The 23,308-nt window shown below is 55.5% G+C and overlaps 1 protein-coding gene across 1 annotated transcript; it reads left to right on the top strand.

Annotated features, from left to right (window-relative positions):
• Positions 1-4,911: 4,911 nt before the first annotated feature.
• LOC142595200 (feather keratin Cos1-1/Cos1-3/Cos2-1-like) lies at positions 4,912-5,217 on the top strand. Its single transcript, XM_075722860.1, has one exon. The coding sequence runs from the start codon at positions 4,912-4,914 to the stop codon at positions 5,215-5,217; it is 306 nt and encodes a 101-aa protein (XP_075578975.1).
• Positions 5,218-23,308: the final 18,091 nt, after the last annotated feature.

Below are 23,308 nucleotides of genomic sequence, written 5' to 3'. Positions count from 1 at the left end.
GGAGGGCTGAATTCAGGACAGAAATAAAGGCTGAATGCACAGGGGGATGAGAGGATGTATGGCGCGGTGCAGGAAAGCAAACCTGTGCCCACAGCTAGGAAGGGAGCAGAGGGAGAGATGAGAGAGGGGTCTCAGAGCAGGAAGAAAGGTTAGGGATGGTAGATGCATGGAGAGATGGGTCAGAAGAGGGGTGGATGCACGGATGGAGAGAGGAAGAGACAGTAGAGCACTAGAGAGTAGTAGCCAGCGAGAGTGGGTGTTGCAGTGAAGGAGGGCTGAAATCAGGGCAATAGTAAGTGCGGAATTACCAGAGGCAAGAGTGCGTGCCCGGAGCAGCGGGCGCACGTGCCAGCCAAGTTGTGATGGTAGAGATGATGGGAACAAAGGAGGCTACGTAGAGGGGACTGCAGAGCTCTGGGAAAGGGGGAGCAGAGAGGGCAGAGAGGCCGGGAGGGGAAAGAGACGGTGCAGAAGGAGAGGGCCGAGCTGGCGCTGGGCTCCCTGGGGAGCAGCCCGGGCACAGAGCCTACCCCCCCGCCACCGCCGCCAGCCCCGCGCACCCAGCAGCACCGCGGCCAGCCCCGCCAGCCCTGCGCCCCGGCACCGCCGCATCCCGCCGCTCCGCCGCCCGCGCCTCGCTGCCCGCCGCCAGCCCCGGCTCTCTGCTCCGGCCGCGCCGCCTCCTCTCCTCTCCTCTCCTCTCCTCTCCTCTCCTCTCCTCTCCTCTCCTCTCCTCTCCTCTCCTCTCCTCTCCTCTCCTCTCCTCTCCTCTCCTCTCCTCTCCTCTCCTCTCCTCTCCGCTCCGCTCCGCTCCGCTCCGCTCCTCTCCTCTCCTCTCCTCTCCTCTCCTCTCCTCTCCTCTCCTCGCCGCCGCCGCCAGCTCCGCCCCGGGGCTGAGCCCTGCGCCGGCGCCGCTCGGGGGCTCGCCCGGCCTCCCAGTGCTCAGCGGCTCTGCACGGGCACAGCTTTGTCTCCTGGAAGCCCACTCTGCCCGTCCTCTCCCACCAACAACAAGCCTGCCCAGTGCCCGCTGCAGCCGGCGGCAGCTGCAGGGCCCTCACCCGCCACATGCACCAGCTTCCCAGAGCTGCCTGCCACCGCAGGGGCTGCAAAGAGCAGCCACGCATTTCCTGCCCAGGGGAAGGAAGGAGCAGGCTGCAGAGCCTCCCTTCAGCTGCCTCTCCCCAGTGCCGGCACAAGGCCTGACAGCTCTGCTGAGGCCGAGGGGGTGTGAGGACAAGTGAGCCCATGGGTGTGCAGGGCTCAGGGAGGGCTGGGAAAGGGTGGGAATCTCAGAATGCAGGTGAGAAGGCACCTCCAGAGGTCATCTAGATTCAACCCTCTGCTCAAATAGATCCAATCAGATTGGCTTGGCAAAACTCACATTCGGTCCATCCTTGAACACCTCCTGGGATGGTGTCCTGGTTGCGGCTGGGATAGAGTTAATTTTCTTCCTAGTAGCAGGCATAGTGCCGTGTGTTGGATTTAGTAGGAGAAGAATGTTGATAACACACTGATATTTTTAGTTGTTGCTCAGTACTGCTTATGCCAGTCAAGGACATTTCAGCTTCCTATGCTCTGCCAGGCGCACAAGAAACTGGGAGGGGGCAGAGCCAGAATAGTTGATCCCAACTGACCAAAGGGCTATTCCATACCATATGGTGTCACGCTCAGTATAGAAAGTGGGGGGGGACTGGCTGGGGAGCAGCGATCGCTGCTCGGGAACTGTCTGGGTATCAGTCGGTGGGTGGTGAGCAATTGCATTGTGCATCACTTACTTTGTATAATATTATTATTATTATCATTATTATATTGTTATTATTATCATTACTATTTTATTTTATTTCGATTATTAAACTGTTCTTATCTCAACCCAGGAGTGTTTCTCACTCTTACTCCTCCAATACTCTCCCCCATCCCATCAGGGTCTAAACCACGACAGATGGACATTGCACAGCCTCATTGGGAAACACCTTCCTTTTCTCATTATTTCTTTTAGCCTATTGCTTAATCAGCTTTCCCCATGTCCCAGTTGCTTCTTCACAGCCTCTACTCCTATCAGTGAGACCTTCCAGTATGTTGGTCCGTCTTTGTCTCCTCTGATTAAGTAGTTGTAGAAAGCAAGCAGGTCTTCCCTGAGCCATCTCTTCTCCAAAACAGGCAGACCTGGTTCTCTCAGCTTCCCCTCGCATGTCATGTTTGACAGCGCCCTAACCCCTGGGTTGCCTTTGTTGGACTTGCATGGCTGTGTCGCTATCCTTCCTTGATGTGGGAGCCCCAGTCTGGAAGCAGCACTGCAGAGGTGGTCTCAAATGGGACAGAGGGGCAGGGACACTTCCCTGCACCTGCTGGCAACACTTTGGCTGTCACAGCTCAGGGTGTGTTTGGTCTTCTTTGCTGCAAGGGCACGCTACTGTCTCACGATCAGCTAAGTGTCTCCTAAAACCACACACCCTTTTCTGTGCAACTGCTTCCTCGGCAGCCTGTCCCCAAAGTGTCTGAGTGCGTGGTGTGGTTTCTAGCCCAGACGCAAAGCCTTGCCCTTGCTCTTTTTGGCCTTCATGAGGTTCTAGCCAGCCCATTTCTTCATGGTCACAACTCTTGGAGCCTGCTAGTCGAGCACATTTTCCACCCACCTTATCAGCCTCTTAATGAACCTATTCATCATCAGGAAGTACTGGAGAGGGAGTCAAAGGTCCTTCTAAAATCCAGGTGCACACATGTCCCCTGCCCTTCCTCTTCTCTAGACTTCCTCTCACATCATGAGAATGAGCAATGAGGTTGGCCTTGGGCAACAGCAGAGCTGCAGCTCAAAAGAGACTCCATGGAGAGGGGAATCAGGCCTGGCTGAGCTCTCCCAGCAGAGCTCCCTGGCAGTTGGCTCACTAAGGTCCCCAAGGGAACGGGGGAAGCCCTTAGCTCAGTGCCTCCAAGCTGGAGCTGAGCTCAGGCTGACAGATATTCCGGAGGGGAGATGCACTTAGAAAATTTGCCCAGTGTGCAGAGCCCATGTGAGAAAGAGGGTCTGTTCTGGACATGGCTGTGGGAGAGCAGCAGGCTTTGGGGGATGCGGTCTCAAACCCAATGTCCCTTCCCTTCCCTCCCAGGGGCAGTTGCTGGGCACTCAGACTGACATTCCAATGCAGGGCATGAAGGTGTTTGTGGGCTGAAGCCCAAAGCAGTCCTCAGGTCTTTGGCTTTCCCTGCGCAAGCCACAGGGTCTGTCCTTCCACTCACAGCACAGCGACATCAGGCTTCATGTTCCTTTCATTCCGTACCTGTTCAGGACAAGGTCTCAGTCCCTGCCTCACACAGCAGCACGTCGAAGGGCTGCACAAGGACATTTGGCATTGACATGGACGTGAGAGGGGGCTGTGTCCCACACCAGGCACCGCTGACGCTGCATTGGAAGCAGATCCACTGGGGGATGGCCAGCACGAGGTGGGCAGGATTCCTCAACCTTTCTCCCTGCCCATCCTTTTGAACTCTCTAGCCCTGTGGAAGGCAGCGGTGTCCTGGCTTGGAGAGGCAGGGAGGGGGCACTGCCAGTTCCGCTGAGACACTCCCAAAACTGTTACCATTGAACTAAAGTCAGGATCCAAGCTGGAGTGAACCTGTTGTTGTTGTGTCCTGAAATTGGCAGCAGCAGGGCGTGAGCTTTGGAGGGGCAGGAAGAGGAGGTCTCAGGAGGCAGGGGTTGCATTTCTGTGCCTCTTCCCTGGACAGATCTCGAGCAGGCTGCTGCCATCAGCACTCAGCTGCACTCAGGCTCCTTCTGACCCTGGGAACCTGCTGCTCTGTGGTGCTCATGGACAGGGCAGAGGAGAGTGTCCCTGCCATGAGCTGCACATTCCCTCCTGATGAGGGTCACACAAGGACACACAGACATGGACAGTAGACACAAGTAAAGAACACACATAGGAACACAACGAACCATGGACTCTGCTAAGGTCCCCTGGGGAGTGGGCAGTGTGAGGCAGGATGAGGTCAAAACCTAGGAGCACAACGCACACACCTGGGGAGGCAACAACAAGTGAGCATTGGGGTGATGTGAGGAGGGAGGGAAAGATAAGGACATAGGACATCCTCATGCATGGGAGCCCATGGTGTTCAGCTGAGGGTGGCTGGACCTTCTTCCTGAGAACACCACTGCAAACAGCCCCACCGCAGTGACCCAGGCTGACGTCACCTGCTTGCTCTGGACCCATCCAGCACTTGAGCTGAGACTTCTGCCAGCACTGCTGCATTCTTGTCCTACAAATGCTGGGGCCTTTCATCCAAGTGCTCAGAAGAAGCCTTCATTGGGCAATGGGCATGGCACAAATCTGGAAATGAAAAGGCATCAGTGCAGGAAATCAAAGCACAGCCCATGTCATTAGCTGCGCTGGTTTGCATTCAAGATGAGCTTGTCCGAGAATTGCTACCTCTGCCGCGGGTGCCTCTGGTCCTGCGGCAATGAAGGGCAGGTATAAAAGGCAGCGCAAGTGCCTGCTCTCTCATCCACTTCTCTTGCCTCCTTCTGCTTGGGAACCAGGTGAGTCTGAAGCCCCTTCTCCTCCTCTTCCAAACTGAGATCTCTCCCTGATGGACCTCTCAGCTGAAATTGCTCTGTTCTTTGCTGCATTTCAGATCTTCTGGTCATGGGAGAGGGAAGTGGGGAGAAGGTCTGGTTAGAGAGAGGCTGGGATGTGGCTGCGGGGGCTTTTGGCTCATGAATTAGGAGAGAGTGTCCCTGGGCCAGGCTGCTCTTTGTAGGGTAATGGAGACCATGTGGCGCCTAGCGCATCCCTCTCACCACTGAATTGTGGCCTTGCCTCCTTTGTCACTGTGTAACCAAGGCTGCTGATCACCCACCCTTGTGCTCTGCTTCCTCCCTGCCCTCTCTCCCAGGTGCACCTCTGACTTTGAGACATGTCCTGCTACGACCAGTGCCTGCCCTGCCGGCCCTGCGGCCCAACCCCGCTGGCCAACAGCTGCAATGAGCCCTGCGTCAGGCAGTGCCAGAACTCCACCGTCGTCATTGAGCCCTCTCCTGTGGTGGTGACCCTGCCTGGACCCATCCTCAGCTCCTTCCCACAGAACACCGTTGTGGGCTCCTCCACCTCTGCTGCTGTTGGCAGCATCCTCAGCTCTGAGGGAGTGCCCATCTCCTCTGGGGGCTTTGACCTCTCCTGCATTACCAACCGCTACTGTGGCAGAAGGTGCCCTCCCTGCTAAAGATGCTGGGAAACCCGTAGGAACACACCTTGAGGAACTCAGAACACGGTGCTGGGCACGGGATCGAGATTTTGGAGGTGTTTTCAGTATAGCTGAATGGCTTTCCCTTTTTTCCCCTCTTCTTTGTTTGCTTTGTATCCCCTTGGCAGCAAGGTCCCACCAAGGCCAGCCTGGTGGGGACCATCTGTCATGCAAGAACTCTCCATGGACAAGGACCGCAGACTCTAGGCTGCCTCCGGGGCTCCCTGCGCTGCTGTCCTCCACTCAGAGTGACTTTGTGCCCCTCTTTTAACTCATTAAAGTTCTGCTGCATTCAGGCCGGGCCTCCATGTGGTCTTTCTCTCTGTCGACACTCCCCAAGGTGCCAAAAGAAAAAGGTGTTGCTCATGGATGGAAGGGAGGTGAGGGCACAAGGAGACCCTTCTCCATTCACAGAGGATTGGGAGGTTGGGACACCCTGCAGTGCCTCCTCTTTTGGGCACCATCCCTGGGAGCTGAAGAAGTCATCCCTGGCTGCTCGTGGCCATCAGGCCTTGCCTTGCTGTGCCTCTGCCCACAAATGGCCAGAGAGGCAGGAGGTGGTGAGGGATCAGCAGCCCCGTCAGCTCTTGAGGAAGGAATGTCCTCTTGCTAAGGTTTGAGCTGCACTGCGGTGGCAGGGGCTGGGTTTGCAGCACCAGCAGGCGATTTGCTTTGCAGAATGTCAAAAATGGTAAAGCAGGGAACAGCCTTTGGGATGGACCACAGCTACTGTTCCACCTTCCTCTCCCCTCCACCACCCAATCGAGCCAGCAGGCGTTGGCAGGGAATAGTCACCCATGCCATGGACTGCATCGAAGCTGGAAATTGGAGTAAAACATTTGGGAGCTGAGGGCAGTCAGCACAGACATGGGGACAGTGAAATGGTGTATTTCTGAGGGAGAGCAAATTGCTCTGATACAGAGCGTGCAGGAGAATGTGAAGATCAGCAAGGACGAGGGTACTGGGTACACTTCCCAAGAGAGCTGCAGGGGGGCTCAGAGCTCTTGACTGCTTGCTCCCCCCAGAGAGTCTGTGCTCAGAACTGGCGGCCACTCTCGGGGGGAGGGATTTGGTTTTCCATGTAAATCTCCTCCTTTCTCATCAGTGGAAATGCCTCTTGGCAGCCACTATAGCCTCATATTCTATTTTCTGCATGAAAATCCAGATGTCTTGACAAAAGTATAGAAGTGGAAGAACAGAAATCCCCACACCTATGTCCTCCACCCAGAGGGAATTATGAAGCTAACAGAAACTAATGAAGCATATCTCGGAACAACTGAAGACCAAAAGCTTCAGTCACTCTTCTCCGGTCTCTTCCTTCCAAGGGTGCTGGAGGACTGCCAGCTGCTGGGCGGAGAGCACTGCTCCCCCTACACTGTCATGTCCTATGGCCACAGCTTGCCTACCTGCAACCCGCTGTGCTATGGGGCCATCCTGCATCAGGCTGTGTGCATCTGGCTGGTGGCAGGGACATGGCTGGCCGGTTCCCTGCCTCCTGCTCTGCATACAAGACTCACCTCCCAGTTGGCTCTCTGTGGGCCCAGGCACATCTGCCACTTCTTCAGTGTTGCGCCAGCCCTGCTGGCCATGGCTTGTGCTGGCACTTCTGCAAACAAGGCTGTGATTATCTGCAGTGTTTGCAGTGTGGCCCTCAGCTGCTTCCTCTCCATCTTCACTTCTTACAGGCGCAGAGCAAGAGCAATCCTGTGGCTCTGCTGTGCAGAAGGCAGGCACAGAGCTGCCTCAACCTGTGCTTCCCATTTCACTGCTGTGGCCTGTTCCTATGGCCCATGGGTCTTCATGGGAAGTGACCTCAAACGGGTCACTAGACAGGGCACTGCTTGTTCTTTACACGGCTCTTACTCCCCTGCTGAACACCTTTAACACACCCTAAGAAACAAGGATGGGAAAGCTGCTGGTATTTGCTCACATGCAATACACAACTGGCAGGGTTGTAGTGTTTGACAGCTGAAATGATGACTCAATCTGTTGCCATGTGAGGAAAATGCTCTAAAGCTCAACTTACCAAAATGGGGTAACCATTCTGTGGATCAGATCTGCATAGGGTCCTGTGCCCTGGAAAGTGGGCAACACTTTTTCCTTGTGCTGTGGGAGTGACTGAGCACTGGCATAGGTATGCCAGGGAGTTTGCTGAGCCTCCCCCCTCAGAGAGATTAAAACCCCACCTAGACACAGGCCTGGGCAACTGGCTCTAGCTGGTCCTGCTTGAGCAGGGGGGGGTGGACCCCATGACTTCCAGGGGTCCGTTCCAACCTCAGCTCTTCTGTGATTCTCTCATTCTGTGAGAGCAGCTGATGTTGAGCAGCTCAAGGTCCTCAGCATCTGAAGGGATGCAAGGTTATCTATATTGTCCTCTCTCTCTTTCTCGTCTTAGTGCTAAGAAATGGCATTTTCAGGACTGCTTTGTAGAGGCTGAGTGCCTCTCTTACTGGCATGCTATCAGTGTCATTTCCAGTGCCCCGGCCTCAGTGTTTGCAGCCTGTGGGGAGCCTGGCTTGTCTCGGGCACTCCACTCCCTGCTGCTGTGTGAATACATCCCTGAGGCAGCAGTCCCTTTACAGAGCAGGGGCTGGTCCTACACCTGCACACCTCCCCCAAGGAGAAGACTAGGGACAGCTGGGACCATCTAAGGCTGGAGGAGTTTCTGCAATTGTAATGTGGGGATTCTTTGTGGCTGCAGCAGTTTGCATGTTCTCTACTTTGTACATTACCCCTGACCCACAGACTTGGGACAGGGAGAGGCTCCATGTCTAGAAAGGCCACAACAGCTTCCACTCTGCTGTGGTTCCTCTCTCTTTTCTACTGAGAAAAGAGCTGACAGCCTCAGTCAAACTCTTGAGCTCGCTAAAGCTGATGGTGTTGGATTCATTGCCTTAACTGTAGGGCCTGAAGGACCTGCCTAGAGTCATGCCGAGAGGCTGAGAGCTGGCCCTGAGTGCCCTGGTTCTCAGCGGTGTGTGTGCATGTTCATGCTCACGTACATGTTCCCCTGGCTGTGCTCATGTGCGCTTTTGCACATACGTGTGTCTGTGAGTGCTTGTGGTAATGCACATGCAAGCGTGAGTGTGCACAAATGTTGCGCGCCAGTGTGTTTGGGCACGTCTGTTGATGAGTGTGTATGTCTTTTATCACATGCACGTGCCTTCATGCAGCTTAGCGTGGACGGGTGTGACATTGGTCTGTGTATATGAAAGTGTGTGGCCATATGTGGTGGATATGTGCTTTTATGTGTGTCCATCTCTGTACCTGAGCGTGCACTCATATCTGTACGCAAATACACGTGTGCAAGAGCATGCATATGTGTAAGCATGTGTGTTTGAATATCTGTGCATACATGTTGGCATGGGGGGTGGCTGTGCCTGTGTCTGCACATGGGCTCCTTTGGGAACCTGTGTGCACACACCTCTTCATAAGTGCACACACACGAGTTACTGTTTGGGTGCGTGCAAGCTCACGTGTGTGGTTGTGCCCATGTGTGTGAGACTGTGTGCACACACGTCTGTGTGTGTGCGTGCCTGTGAGTGTGCATACCTCTGTGTGTGTGTATAGGTGTGCATGGGTGTGCACCCATGAGGGTATGTCAAAGGTCTTGCTAAAGTCAAGGTACCCCAGAGCCAGTGCTCCTCCCCTTCCCCACAGTGCCAGGCACCTCCTCAGAGAAAGCAAGAAGGTTGGTGAGATGTGATTTCTTCTTCTACTGCGGGTGCTGCTTCGTTCCCAGAGAGTCTGCAGGAGGATCAGGGTTGTGGTAGACCTGTGGAGAAGCCATACCAGGAAAAACTGAGGAGAAATAGGCATCGAGTACATCAGCCTTTTCCCCATCATTTGTCACCAAGTCCCCTTCCTCAGCCAGCAATGAGCCCTCATCTACTCAGCCTTCCTTTTGCTGCCAAGAGGCTCAGAGGTACCTGTCTACATTCCCTTCACCTGCCTTGCACGTTTCCACTGCATGAAAAGCTTTGGCTTTTCCTGACTCACCTTTGTGCACATTGCAGAGGACCATCCTTGTGCTCTGAGGACGCTGTCCTTGGAGGTTAGCCAGCTCTCCTGGGACCCTCTGTGCGCCAGGGCAGCTTCCCATGGCATCCTGCCAAGCAGGTAGGTCCCTGCTGAGACTAAGATGTGCCCTTCTGAAGTTGGGGGCAGAAGTCATCCTGTTTGTCTTGGTCAGTCTCTGAGGATCTTCAGAGGCACAGCCTCATGGTCACTGCAGGGAAAGCTGCCCTGGAACTTCACATCATCCAACAGTTCTCCTCATTGGTGAGTAGCAGGTCTAACGGAGTCTGTCTTCTAGTCCCTTCATGGATTGCCTGCATCAAAAATTTGTCTTCCAGATGCCCTAGACATGTCCTGCTTTGCTTGTGCCCAGCCACTTTGCTCCTGCAGCAGATACTGAGGTGGGAGAAGCCACCCATGAGTAGCAGGGCCTGTGACTGTGAGGCTTTCCCCAAGTGCGTGACATCAGGAGGCATCATCTGCCTCCTCTTCTTGAGCAGGAGGTGTGTAGCAGACATGTAACTACACCACCACCTGTGTCACAGCGGTAGTGTGAGAGCCTCCCCTGGCATGCTGTCCCCCATGCACACCTCTTCTAGCCCTTGTGGTCTCCCTGTTCTTCAGTCTACGGCACACCTCCCCCTCCATACCTACTTTGAACTCCTCCTTCCAAGGGTAGCAGCTGTTTGCAAAGACACTCTTGCCCTCACCTTGCCAAACCCATTCTGCTCCTGGCCAGCAGTCCTCACTCTTCCAAGGGGGTCCCCTGGGGACAGAAGCCAAAGCTGCTGAGTGCTGCCACACCCCGCTCCTGCCATGCACGCTGCCCAAATGAGCTCTCGAGGGAGAGGGATTCTCTTCTGACTTCTGTGCTGTGCTTTACACCTCATTCTTAGTAAATAAAATGGATCAAGATCCCTTCAGGGGGTATGTCCTTCCAGCCCTGTGGGACCAGCTCAGATTCCAGACATCCTCATGTAGGAGCTTATTCCACCCAAACTCCCTGCCCTGCAGGGAAGAACCTCACAGAGCCATCTTTGTTACCAACAAAATTCATAGAATTAAATATATAGAATATACATCTATACATAGAATTCATCAAATCATAGAATGCTTTGGAAGGGACCCTGAAAGAACATCTAGTCTAACTCGCCCACCATGGGCAGGGAAATCTTTCATTAGGTCAGCTTGCTCAAAGCCCCATCTAACCTGACCTCGAACACTTCCAATGATGGGGCATCCACAACACCTCTGGGTGACATATTCCAGGGTCTCACCACTCACATTGGAAAATATTTCTTCTTCATGCCCAAGCTAAATCTACCCTCTTTCAGCTTAAAGCCACTGCCCCTTGTCCTGTCACTACAGAGCCTGGCAAAATGTCTTTCTCTCTCTTTCTTATAAGGCCCCATTAAGTGTTGAAAGGCCACAAGAAGGCCTCCCCAGACACTTTCCCCTCTCCACGCTCAACAACCCCCATCTCTCTCACTCTTTCTTCATAGCAGATGTGTTCCAACCCCTTGATCGTTTTCGTGGCCCTCCTCTGGACCTGCTCTAACAGGCTCTACAGACTCTTCCCACAGTCAGTGAGGAGACCTCAGCTCACACACAGGACTTATCCCATCCCACAGCAGATGTGCATAGTAAATGGGACAAACCATCTTTCTGGACACACTGATCCTGCAACTGAGCGATCATGGCCTCTACACTCCCCAGCTGGCATAATCCCACAGCAGGGCCTGCCTACCTGGTCACGTGTGCATGGCTTGCTTCATCACGCGGTCAGAAGGGAACCCACAGGCTGTCCTACCAGAGCCTACAAGCACCTCCATCCCATGGCTAAAGCCCACATCCATGTCCATGGTACTCAGGGACAGACAGAGAGCAGGGAAAGGGCTTTGGTGTGGGCAGATGGGCTCAAGCTGGGCACGTTACTCTCATCACCTGCATCTCCCACTCTCACCCAGTGCAGAGCAGTCTTCCCTCAGCCATGCTGAACCCTTGCAAAAAGGACATGCAGAAGAGGACTCTGTTCAAGTCCAACACTGTGCAGTGGTCCTGGACAGTGTAGACAGCCTTTGTTTGGGTGCCTTGAGTCTTCTCCATTAACTCAGGTGACTGGACATCTAGATCTGTGTGTGTGTATGTGTGTTGTCTAAGACAGTTTTTCAGTCTGTCTTCAGTGTCCTTCACCGGACTCTTCCGGCATGTTGAGATGAGTCCTCTGCCCACGCTGATGTGTTTTGCACCGGAAATGCTTGGGCCTCTCATCCGGTCATGCAAAATACGCCTTCACTGGGGAATGTGCTTGCCATAAAGCAGGAAATGAAAAGCTGCAATCGAGGAAGCCAAAACACAGCCCAGACCTTGGGGCTACTTCAGGTGTGAGAGGGAAGTGGTGAGAAAGTTAGCCATGGAGGGAAGCTGGGACTGTAGTGAGGTGGCTTCTAGACTAAGAGGCTGGGCAGTAGCTGCACAGGAGGTGGTGGGTCTTTTTGGGCCCTGTCAGGATGAGGCCAAGAAGCCCTCATACATCTCTGCACAGCCTCCACCTCCCGGTCCTGCATGGTCTTTGGCTCCCTCATGGTGTGGTGAAAGGCTGCTCCTCATGCACCCCTGTGTTTTGCTTCCTCCCTGCCCTCTCTCCCAGGTGCCCCTCAGGCCCCAAGACATGTCCTGCTACGACCAGTGCCAGCCCTGCCAGCCCTGCCAGCCCTGCGGCCCGACCCTGCTGGCCAACAGCTGCAATGAGCCCTGTGTCAGGCAGTGCCAGAACTCCACTGTTGTCATTGAACCCCCTGCTGTGGTGGTGACCCTGCCCGGACCCATCCTCAGCTCCTTCCCGCAGAACACCCTTGTGGGCTCCTCCACCTCCGCTGCTGTTGGCAGCATCCTCAGCTGTGACGGAGTGCCCATCACCTCTGGGTGCTGTGACCTCTCCTGCATTACCAGCCAATACTGTGGCAGAAGGTGCCCCCCCTGCTAAAGATGCTGGCAATGGACCCTGACAAGGACCCCCAGGAACTCAGAACATGGTGCTGGACACAGGATCGAACTTCATGCCATTGTTTTAAGAGCAGCTGACCATGTCTGACTTGCCCTGCAAGGGCAGACTGGAAGGGGCCAGCCTGGGCTCTCTGAAAACATGGCCAATGTCTACCTCTCCTATCTTCCACTCACCTTTTTCTCTCTTTTCTTTGTTGTCTTGTCCTCCTCTCAAAGCCTGCAGTGAGGACCCCAGAAACCAGCCTGCAGGGAGCTGCTAGCCTCTCTCCCTTTGCCAGGCAGGTCCCCACATGCCCTGTGGGAACTCTGCCACAGCAAAAGGGAAACAGCTTCTTGGCTGCTCCTGCTGCTCCCCTCACTGGGGGCCTCCACTTGGAGGGACCTCATTTCCCTCTCCAAACTCATTAAAATTTGTTGCAACCTTGCCTGTGTCCATTAGGTCGTCTGACCATCTGCATACTGACTGCTGACAAAGAAAGCCATTGCTTTGTGGAAGGAAATAGGTGGGGGCACAGGGCAACCCTTCATCACTGCTCGAGGTGTTGGGGGGTGGGACGCACTGCAGCGAGTCCCCTTCCAGGCACTGCCTCTTGAAGCTGAGGAAGACAGCCCTAGTTACTCCGCTGCCAATGGCCGTCAGTCCTTGCCTTGCTGCGTCTCTGCTCAGAATTACCCCCTTGGCCCTGGAGCACGCCATATGAACAGCAATCTGTTGTCCTCCAGAGAGGCACTGTGGGCATGTGGGAGGCCCTGGGGAGGTCAGCAGTCTCACATACTCCCCTGTCCCTGGGAACGCAACACCCCCTTGGCTGAAGTCAGGCCCAGGACAGTGACTGTTGCATGAACATGCAGCGCTGCTCTGTGCTGCCTTGTGTGCCTCAAGCACAGCTTTCCTGAGGCCCAGCAGCTCTACAGACCCACAAGTGCCGCAATGCAACTCTGCTCTGGAAAGGTGCTGTGGGAGAGGAGATAACGCCCAGCTCCACAGGGTCATGTCACTGACAGTGGGATTTGATTCCAGCCTAAATCTACCCTCCTTTAGTTTAAAACCGTTCCTCCTTGTGCTGTCACAACAGGCCTTGCTAAAAAGATTGTCCCCATCTTTCCACCAAGCACAAGGTTCCCTTTGTTGCCTCCGTCTCTGATTCTTACCCAGAAGCTTTTGACGTGCTCGTGGCTATTCTTCAGGGACAGCTCTTCACAACTGTATCGATCATCTTATCGATCTCAGAAGAGAGGACCATCTTATAAACTCAGGGGTGTTTCTGTCTACAATGGGATCAGACCTCATTATGGGATGCAGTGGGAAAAGTGTTTTAAGGTGGTGATGTGGCTGAGGGGGCTTTTGGTTTACAACTTAGGAGAGAGCCTCCCTGGGCCAGGCTGCTCTTTGTAGGGCAATGGAGACCCTGTGGCTGCTGGCACAGTGTCCAGCTCCCTGCTCAGTAGTGGTCTTGGCTCCTTTGTCACTGTGTAACCAGGCAGCTTCTCACTCACCTTGTGCTCTGCTTCCTCCCTGCTTCTCTCCCAGGTTCACCTCCAACCCAGAGACATGGGTTGTCCTGCTACGACCAATGCCAGCCCTGACGGCCCTGCGGCCCAACCCCACTGGCCAACAGCTGCAATGAGCCCTGTGTCAGGCAGTGCCAGAACTCCACCATCATCTTTGAGCCCCCTGCTGTGGTGGTGACCCTGCCTGGCCCCATCCGCAGCTCCTTCCCACAGAACATCGTTGTGGGCTCCTCCACCTCTGCTGCTGTTGGCAGCATCCTCAGCTCTGAGGGAGTGCCCATCTCCTCGGGGGGCTTTGACCTCTCCTGCATTACCAGCCAATACTGTGGCAGAAGGTGCCTCCCCTGAGAAAGCTAATGGGCATAGCTCTTGGGAAGGCTCCCCAGGGACTACAGACATAGCGCTGAACAAAGAATGAATCTTCAGGCCATTGCTTTCACAGGAATTCACCATCCTGAACTGCTCCTGCAAATGCTGGCAGGAAGGGGCCAGCCTGCGTTTAGCTGGAAACATGGGCTGTGTCTCTCCACCCATGCTTCCACCTACCTCTTTCTTTCTCTTTTCATTCTTTTCTTCTGCTCCCCTGGGCTGCAAGGATCTCTGCAGGAAAGGCAGACAGATGCCCTGCATGAACTTCACCGTGGCCAAGGGTGAGACTACAGTCTTTTACTTGCCCCTGGTGACCCCTGCATGCAGGGGCTCTGCTTGGAGTGACCTCGATTCCCTCTTTAGACTCATTAAAGATTTCTGCATCCCAGCCTGGGCCTCCAAGTGGTCCTTTCCTCCATGTATGCCCTCCCAAGCTGCTCAGGGAGAATGGATTTGCTCTTGGCAGGGGATGAGATGAGGGTATGAGGAGACCCTTCACTAATCCCAGAAGAATGGCAGGTTGGGACACACTGCAGAGGGTCCTCGTGGCAGCACTATCCCTTGGCAGTATGTCAAACCACCCAGACTACCTCAGAGCAAGTGGCCATCAGCCCTTGCCTTGCGGTGGCTCTGCCCAGCTCTAGCCCCACAGAGCCTGCAAACAAGGAGCGCAACCTCTGCTTTCCTCAAGTGAGAAGCTAGGACTCTGGGAGGCCATGGAGGCAAGCCACCCTGTAAGCTCGATAGGGAATGGGGCACCTCTTGCTCTAGTCAGTGCTGTGCTGGGGAAGGAGGAGAGGACAGAAGAGGTCCCCAAAGGACAGCAGGAGTGCTGATGGGTGGAATAGTCTCAGGGATGGCCCATGGCCTCACCTCCACCTTCTCCTCCCCACCATTGCCCATCTAGAGCCGTGGCCAGCACACATGGGCATGGGCAGCAGGGATCAGCCCCCCAAGGCAGCCCTACCACCACGCCTACAGCACTTGGCAGGGCCCACGTTTTGGCAGGCATGCAGGGCTGACATCATTCACAAGTCAGTATTGGGATTAACCACACTGGGTCACACACTAGAGTCCCTGGGAGCCCAACACCCCCATGGGCCAGGGCAGTCCAAGGACAGTAACCAGTGCCCACAGCCCCATCGCTGCTCTGCGGTGCCTCGTCGCCCCAAGCATGGATGGAGCAGCTTTCCTCAGGCCCAGCACCTCTAAGGTCCTGCTACGTCAGGACCAGCTCTGCTCCGGAAAAGCTCTGGAGCTTTTCTCACCCCAGGCCCCTTGAGATGTGAAGGTGACAATGGGACACGCTCAGCGCTACCTGTGAGGTGTCTGTGGCAGGCAACTTGTGTTCACGAGGGTACCTCTTGCTTCCACCGATGCTCTTGGGCACTGGTTTGATCCAAAGCACACCAGAGGCCTCAGCCAGGAAGAGCCTGATGGACAGAACACAACCATCCATCCATGCATGCATCCATCCACAAAGGGGCCTGTGGCAACTGCCCTTTCCGCAGCTGGGAATTAGACAGCCTTTTCTTCTGGAGGGTCAGGTTGTGAAGTCCTTTGCCAACATCCCCTTTCTCTTGCCTGCCTGCCCAATGCTGAAGCAGGGTGACCGAGGTGTCAAGGCACTGACCCCAGCTCCCTTGCAAACAAGGTGAATGAGGACTCTGTAAGCCAAGCTCTGCAGGCCTCAGTGCCACAAAATGTCTGTCCCCGGCACATCCCGGTGGGAAATGCCCACTTTTCAGCCATCCCTCCACAGTTTACAGCTGCTGAGTAACAGGGCAAGTGGCAGCGTGGCACAGCGGGTCCCTACAGACAGTTGGGCTCTCCAGGGTCCCGCAGCCCGCTGAACTCAAAACAGGGGCTCAGGCACGCAGGGCCCAGCAGGCCAGGTGAGGTGCCCTGCACTTTCCTCCTGCTTGAGACTTGGGGCAGGGCCACTGATCCCCTCCATCTCTGTGGCCACTGGACACGTTCTTGTCATAGCCAGAGAACAAGGGCTCGCTCACCTCCTCCCACACAAGCCCCGCACTGTTGGCACTGGGGTGAATTGCCAATATCTGGGCAACCCAGCTCCTCACCCTGCCTGGGACCCCCAGAGTTCTCCACTCTCTCCCTGCCCCACAGGCAGCCCTAGGGCACAAGCACCATAGAACAGAATCATAGAATGGAAAGGACCTCTATGATCATCAGTCCAGTCATCAACCCAACACCACCATGCCCACTAAACCACGTCCCAGAGTGCCACGTCTACCTGTTTTTTAAACACTTCCATGGATGGTGACTGGGGACTCCTGCCCTGGGGACGCAGTGGCATATGCAGTCAACAGCCCAACCACAGAGCACATGCTGGAGCATTCCCACCAGCACCCAGCTACCCAGCACCTCCAAGCCAGGCCGAGCTACTGCTCTGCTTGCAGCACGCTTGTCCCAGCACAGGCTATGCTCATGCTGGCCCAGCACCACAGGAGAAATCAAAGGTCAACAAGCTTCCTGGTGCAGAAAGGATGCCACAGCAGCAGAGGCAACTGGGAGAAGATGACAACAAAGCCCACTGCCCATGCTCCCAGCGCTGGCAGGAAGTAGACTTTCTTCATCGTGACAGTGGTTTTCGGTAGAGCAGTTTGCATATGGTGACATAATGATCAAAGGACGTGGCTGAGAGGGTCAGGAACTCAGTCATGCCCAGGAAGAAGTGGAAAAATGACTGTGCCAGGCAGCAGGAAACACAAATGATAGTCCTGGTGGCAAGGAAACTCTCCAGTGTTTTGAAGACAATGGTGGTGGTGCAGCAGATCTCCAAGGAGGAAAACCTGCCAAGGAAGACCTACATCAGGATCCTCAGCTTTCTCATGTCCAGAGGGAATCAGCTGCTCAGGCAAGAGGGAAGAACCAAAGGTGTGCTGGGGTAAATCTTTTGTGTCTCTCGGTGTCAGAAGAATAAAATCAACCGCTGCTGCAAGGCAAGGTAACCACTTTACCCCAGATGAAAGTCTGGCCCTGCCATGGCTGAGGAGCAGGTGGTAGACCACGGTAAAGAGAACTTGGCAGAGCCAAGCCATTTCTGGTTTCTTGCAATGGACCTTTGCCGTGTAAGGGCTGACTCCGGCTGCAACTCATTCTATGTCTGGTAATGCCTGGGTGCATGGGTTTCTTAATTGCCCCATTCTTAATTGCTTACTTTGAATGTCCAAGGAGCCTGTCAGCGGTAATAACAGCCTTGGGTGGAGATGGTGGTGCATGTCCTTGGGAAGGGAAAAACCAGTGGGAAAGTGTCCCCTCTGTGACACATTTCTGAGATGATGCTGGCAGGCCAGAAGATGCCACGTTAACCCAGAACACTCTGAGCCCTTTCTGGGAAGCAGGAGAGCCTTGTGGGAAACACCCGACTCCCCTCCCTGCCTTGCACAGAGCCTCTCAGTCTCCACAGGTAGCGCTGAGCGAGGGCGGCTCTTTGCTGCCTTCAGGAGCACTGATCCGCAGCCACCATCACGGAGAAGAGGTGCTGAGCTCTGTTGGGTGTGGCTGAGCTGGAGTGAGTTTTCCCCATAGCAGCCCTCATGGTGCTGTGCTTTGGACTGGTAGCAAGAAAGGTGTTGACAACACACCGGTGTTTTGGCTGCTGCTGAGCAGTGCTCCACAGCATCAAGGCTGTCTCTCCAATATTCCCCCGTCTGGCTGGGGGCGGGCAAGAACTGGGGAGGGGGCACAGCCTGACCCAAAGTGATCAAAGGGATATTCCATACCATATGGCATCTGCTCAGCAATAAAAGCTATGGAAAGGAGGAGGAGGGGGGCGATCCGTTCTTATGATGTTTGTCTTCTGGAACGACCGTTATGTGTGCTGAAGCCCTACTTCCCAGGCAGTGGCTGGACATTGCCTGCTAATCGGAAGTAGAAGATATATCTTCTGTTTTCCTTTGCTTCTGTGCGCGACCTTTGCTTTTGCTTTATAAAACTTTATAGTTTTAGGGTCAGCCCAAACCATGAGCCCAGGCACTGACTGCAAGGAGGACCTGGGGATGCTGTTGCCGGTGTCGATGCCGAAGCCGTTCCCAGTACCGGTGGCGGCGGCGGTGCCAGGGGGGCGGAGCGGCAGCGCCCCCTGTCGGTCCCGGCCGGGGCTGTCCCCCCGCCCCCCCACACACACGCCCGGCCCCGCCCGCCGCGGTTCGTGCCCGCCCGCAGCCCCGGCTCCTCTCCCCGTGCCTCCCACGCCGCAGTAATACACCGCCGCGTCCCCGCGCCGGGGCCGGGAGAGCCGCAGGGCGCTGGACCGGCGGTCTGCCGCCACCGACAGCTGCCCCGGAGGGTCCTGCACATTCTTAGAGCCTTGGATAGCAAATGCGATGAATGTGAGGCCTTGGTCCGGGAGCTGACGGTACCAGTAGATGTAGTCGTAAGGCTTTCTGTTGGGGTGTGAGCAGTTGATGCTGATGTCGGTGTCCTCGGTGGTCTCTGCCAAGGGGTCCTGCTGCACCTGGGCTCTGCCCACAGCCACTGCACAGAAAAGAAGAGGAAGAAAGGTCATCAAAGATCACCCAGTCCAACGTCCCTTTTCCCGAGAAATCTTTAGGAAAAGTGGCAGTGAGACAGAGCCGGACTGGAATGGATGGAGAGCTGTTCAGCTGGGATGGAGAGTGATCCTGGTGTGGGTGTGTGGAGCGAGGGACAAAGGCTGGCAGGGAATTTGGAACTGGTGCATGCAGAGATGGGATGAAAGTCAGGTGCATGGATGGATGGACGGACGGCGAGAGGGAGAGGTGACGGGAGAGTTGGGTGTGTTCCAGTGAAGGAAGGAGGGCTGAATTCAGGACAGAAATAAAGGCTGAATGCACAGGGGGATGAGAGGATGTATGGCGCGGTGCAGGAAAGCAAACCTGTGCCCACAGCTAGGAAGGGAGCAGAGGGAGAGATGAGAGAGGGGTCTCAGAGCAGGAAGAAAGGTTAGGGATGGTAGATGCATGGAGAGATGGGTCAGAAGAGGGGTGGATGCACGGATGGAGAGAGGAAGAGACAGTAGAGCACTAGAGAGTAGTAGCCAGCGAGAGTGGGTGTTGCAGTGAAGGAGGGCTGAAATCAGGGCAATAGTAAGTGCGGAATTACCAGAGGCAAGAGTGCGTGCCCGGAGCAGCGGGCGCACGTGCCAGCCAAGTTGTGATGGTAGAGATGATGGGAACAAAGGAGGCTACGTAGAGGGGACTGCAGAGCTCTGGGAAAGGGGGAGCAGAGAGGGCAGAGAGGCCGGGAGGGGAAAGAGACGGTGCAGAAGGAGAGGGCCGAGCTGGCGCTGGGCTCCCTGGGGAGCAGCCCGGGCACAGAGCCTACCCCCCCGCCACCGCCGCCAGCCCCGCGCACCCAGCAGCACCGCGGCCAGCCCCGCCAGCCCTGCGCCCCGGCACCGCCGCATCCCGCCGCTCCGCCGCCCGCGCCTCGCTGCCCGCCGCCAGCCCCGGCTCTCTGCTCCGGCCGCGCCGCCTCCTCTCCTCTCCTCTCCTCTCCTCTCCTCTCCTCTCCTCTCCTCTCCTCTCCTCTCCTCTCCTCTCCTCTCCTCTCCTCTCCTCTCCTCTCCTCTCCTCTCCTCTCCTCTCCTCTCCTCTCCTCTCCTCTCCTCTCCTCTCCTCTCCTCTCCTCTCCTCTCCTCTCCTCTCCTCTCCTCTCCTCTCCTCTCCTCTCCTCTCCTCTCCTCTCCTCTCCTCTCCTCTCCTCTCCTCTCCTCTCCTCTCCTCTCCTCTCCTCTCCTCTCCTCTCCTCTCCTCTCCTCTCCTCTCCTCTCCTCTCCTCTCCTCTCCTCTCCTCTCCTCTCCTCTCCTCTCCTCTCCTCTCCTCTCCTCTCCTCTCCTCTCCTCTCCTCTCCTCTCCTCTCCTCTCCTCTCCTCTCCTCTCCTCTCCTCTCCTCTCCTCTCCTCTCCTCTCCTCTCCTCTCCTCTCCTCTCCTCTCCTCTCCTCTCCTCTCCTCTCCTCTCCTCTCCTCTCCTCCTCTCCTCTCCTCTCCTCTCCTCTCCTCTCCTCTCCTCTCCTCTCCTCTCCTCTCCTCTCCTCTCCTCTCCTCTCCTCTCCTCTCCTCGCCGCCGCCGCCAGCTCCGCCCCGGGGCTGAGCCCTGCGCCGGCGCCGCTCGGGGGCTCGCCCGGGCTCCCAGTGCTCAGCGGCTCTGCACGGGCACAACTTTGTCTCCTGGAAGCCCACTCTGCCCGTCCTCTCCCACCAACAACAAGCCTGCCCAGTGCCCGCTCCAGCCTGCGGCAGCTGCAGGGCCCTCACCCGCCACATGCACCAGCTTCCCAGAGCTGCCTGCCACCGCAGGCGCTGCAAAGAGCAGCCACGCATTTCCTGCCCAGGGGAAGGAAGGAGCAGGCTGCAGAGCCTCCCTCAGCTGCCTCTCTGCAGTGCCGGCACAAGGCCTGACAGCTCTGCTGAGGCCGAGGGGGTGTGAGGACAAGTGAGCCCATGGGTGTGCAGGGCTCAGGGAGGGCTGGGAAAGGGTGGGAATCTCAGAATGCAGGTGAGAAGGCACCTCCAGAGGTCATCTAGATTCAACCCTCTGCTCAAATAGATCCCATCAGATTGGCTTGGCAAAACTCACATTCGGTCCATCCTTGAACACCTCCTGGGATGGTGTCCTGGTTTCGGCTGGGATAGAGTTAATTTTCTTCCTAGTAGCAGGCATAGTGCCATGTGTTGGATTTAGTAGGAGAAGAATGTTGATAACACACTGATATTTTTAGTTGTTGCTCAGTACTGCTTATGCCAGTCAAGGACTTTTCAGCGTCCTATGCTCTGCCAGGCGCACAAGAAACTGGGAGGGGGCAGAGCCAGAACAGTTGATCCCAACTGACCAAAGGGCTATTCCATACCATATGGTGTCACGCTCAGTATAGAAAGTGGGGGGGGACTGGCTGGGGAGCAGCGATCGCTGCTCGGGAACTGTCTGGGTATCAGTTGGTGGGTGGTGAGCAATTGCATTGTGCATCACTTACTTTGTATAATATTATTATTATTATCATTATTATATTGTTATTATTATCATTACTATTTTATTTTATTTCGATTATTAAACTGTTCTTATCTCAACCCAGGAGTGTTTCTCACTCTTACTCCTCCAATTCTCTCCCTCATCCCATCAGGGTCTAAACCACGACAGATGGACATTGCACAGCCTCATTGGGAAACACCTTCCTTTTCTCATTATTTCTTTTAGCCTATTGCTTAATCAGCTTTCCCCATGTCCCAGTTGCTTCTTCACGGCCTCTACTCCTATCACTGACACCTTCCAGTATGTTGGTCCGTCTTTGTCTCCTCTGATTAAGTAGTTGTAGAAAGCAAGCAGGTCTTCCCTGAGTCATCTCTTCTCCAAAACAGGCAGACCTGGTTCTCTCAGCTTCCCCTCGCATGTCATGTTTGACAGCGCCCTAACCCCTGGGTTGCCTTTGTTGGACTTGCATGGCTGTGTCGCTATCCTTCCTTGATGTGGGAGCCCCAGTCTGGAAGCAGCACTGGGGAGGTGGTCTCAAATGGGACAGAGGGGCAGGGACACTTCCCTGCACCTGCTGGCAACACTTTGGCTGTCACAGCTCAGGGTGTGGTTGGTCTTCTTTGCTGCAAGGGCACGCTACTGTCTCACGTTCAGCTAAGTGTCTCCTAAAACCACACACCCTTTTCTGTGCAACTGCTTCCTCGGCAGCCTGTCCCCAAAGTGTCTGAGTGCGTGGTGTGGTTTCTAGCCCAGACGCAAAGCCTTGCCCTTGCTCTTTTTGGCCTTCATGAGGTTCTAGCCAGCCCATTTCTTCATGGTCACAACTCTTGGAGCCTGCTAGTCGAGCACATTTTCCACCCACCTTATCAGCCTCTTAATGAACCTATTCATCATCAGGAAGTACTGGAGAGGGAGTCAAAGGTCCTTCTAAAATCCAGGTGCACACATGTCCCCTGCCCTTCCTCTTCTCTAGACTTCCTCTCACATCATGAGAATGAGCAATGAGGTTGGCCTTGGGCAACAGCAGAGCTGCAGCTCAAAAGAGACTCCATGGAGAGGGGAATCAGGCCTGGCTGAGCTCTCCCAGCAGAGCTCCCTGGCACTTGGCTCACTAAGGTCCCCAAGGGAACGGGGGAAGCCCTTAGCTCAGTGCCTCCAAGCTGGAGCTGAGCTCAGGCTGACAGATATTCCGGAGGGGAGATGCACTTAGAAAATTTGCCCAGTGTGCAGAGCCCATGTGAGAAAGAGGGTCTGTTCTGGACATGGCTGTGGGAGAGCAGCAGGCTTTGGGGGATGCGGTCTCAAACCCAATGTCCCTTCCCTTCCCTCCCAGGGGCAGTTGCTGGGCACTCAGACTGACATTCCAATGCAGAGCATGAAGGTGTTTGTGGGCTGAAGCCCAAAGCAGTCCTCAGGTCTTTGGCTTTGCCTGCGCAAGCCACAGGGTCTGTCCTTCCACTCACAGCACAGCGACATCAGGCTTCATGTTCCTTTCATTCCGTACCTGTTCAGGACAAGGTCTCAGCCCCTGCCTCACACAGCAGCACGTCGAAGGGCTGCACAAGGACATTTGGCATTGACATGGACATGAGAGGGGGCTGTGTCCCACACCAGGCACCGCTGACGCTGCATTGGAAGCAGATCCACTGGGGGATGGCCAGCACGAGGTGGGCAGGATTCCTCAGCCTTTCTCCCTGCCCATGAAGCAATCCCCATCCTTTTGAACTCTCTAGCCCTGTGGAAGGCAGCGGTGTCCTGGCTTGCAGAGGCAGGGAGGGGGCACTGCCAGTTACAATGAGACACTCCCAATACTGTTACCATTGAACTAAAGTCAGGATCCAAGCTGGAGTGAACCTGTTGTTGTGTCCTGAAATCAGCAGCAGCGGAGCGTGAGCTTTGGAGGGGCAGGAAGAGGAGGTCTCAGGAGGCAGGGGCTGCATTTCCGTGCCTCTTGCCTGGACATATCTCTAGCAGGCTGCTGCCATCAGCACTCAGCTGCACTCAGGCTCCTTCTGACCCTGGGAACCTGCTGCTCTGTGGTGCTCATGGACAGGGCAGAGGAGAGTGTCCCTGCCATGAGCAGCACATTCCCTCCTGATGACGGACACATCCTCATGCATGGGAGCCCATGGTGTTCAGCTGAGGGTGGCTGGACCTTTTTCCTGAGAACACCACTGCAAACAGCCCCC

This window comes from Pelecanus crispus, chromosome 18, assembly GCF_030463565.1.
Source record: "Pelecanus crispus isolate bPelCri1 chromosome 18, bPelCri1.pri, whole genome shotgun sequence".
Classification (NCBI taxonomy): Eukaryota; Metazoa; Chordata; class Aves; order Pelecaniformes; family Pelecanidae; genus Pelecanus; species Pelecanus crispus.
This window is presented reverse-complemented; position numbering and strand designations above follow the sequence as displayed.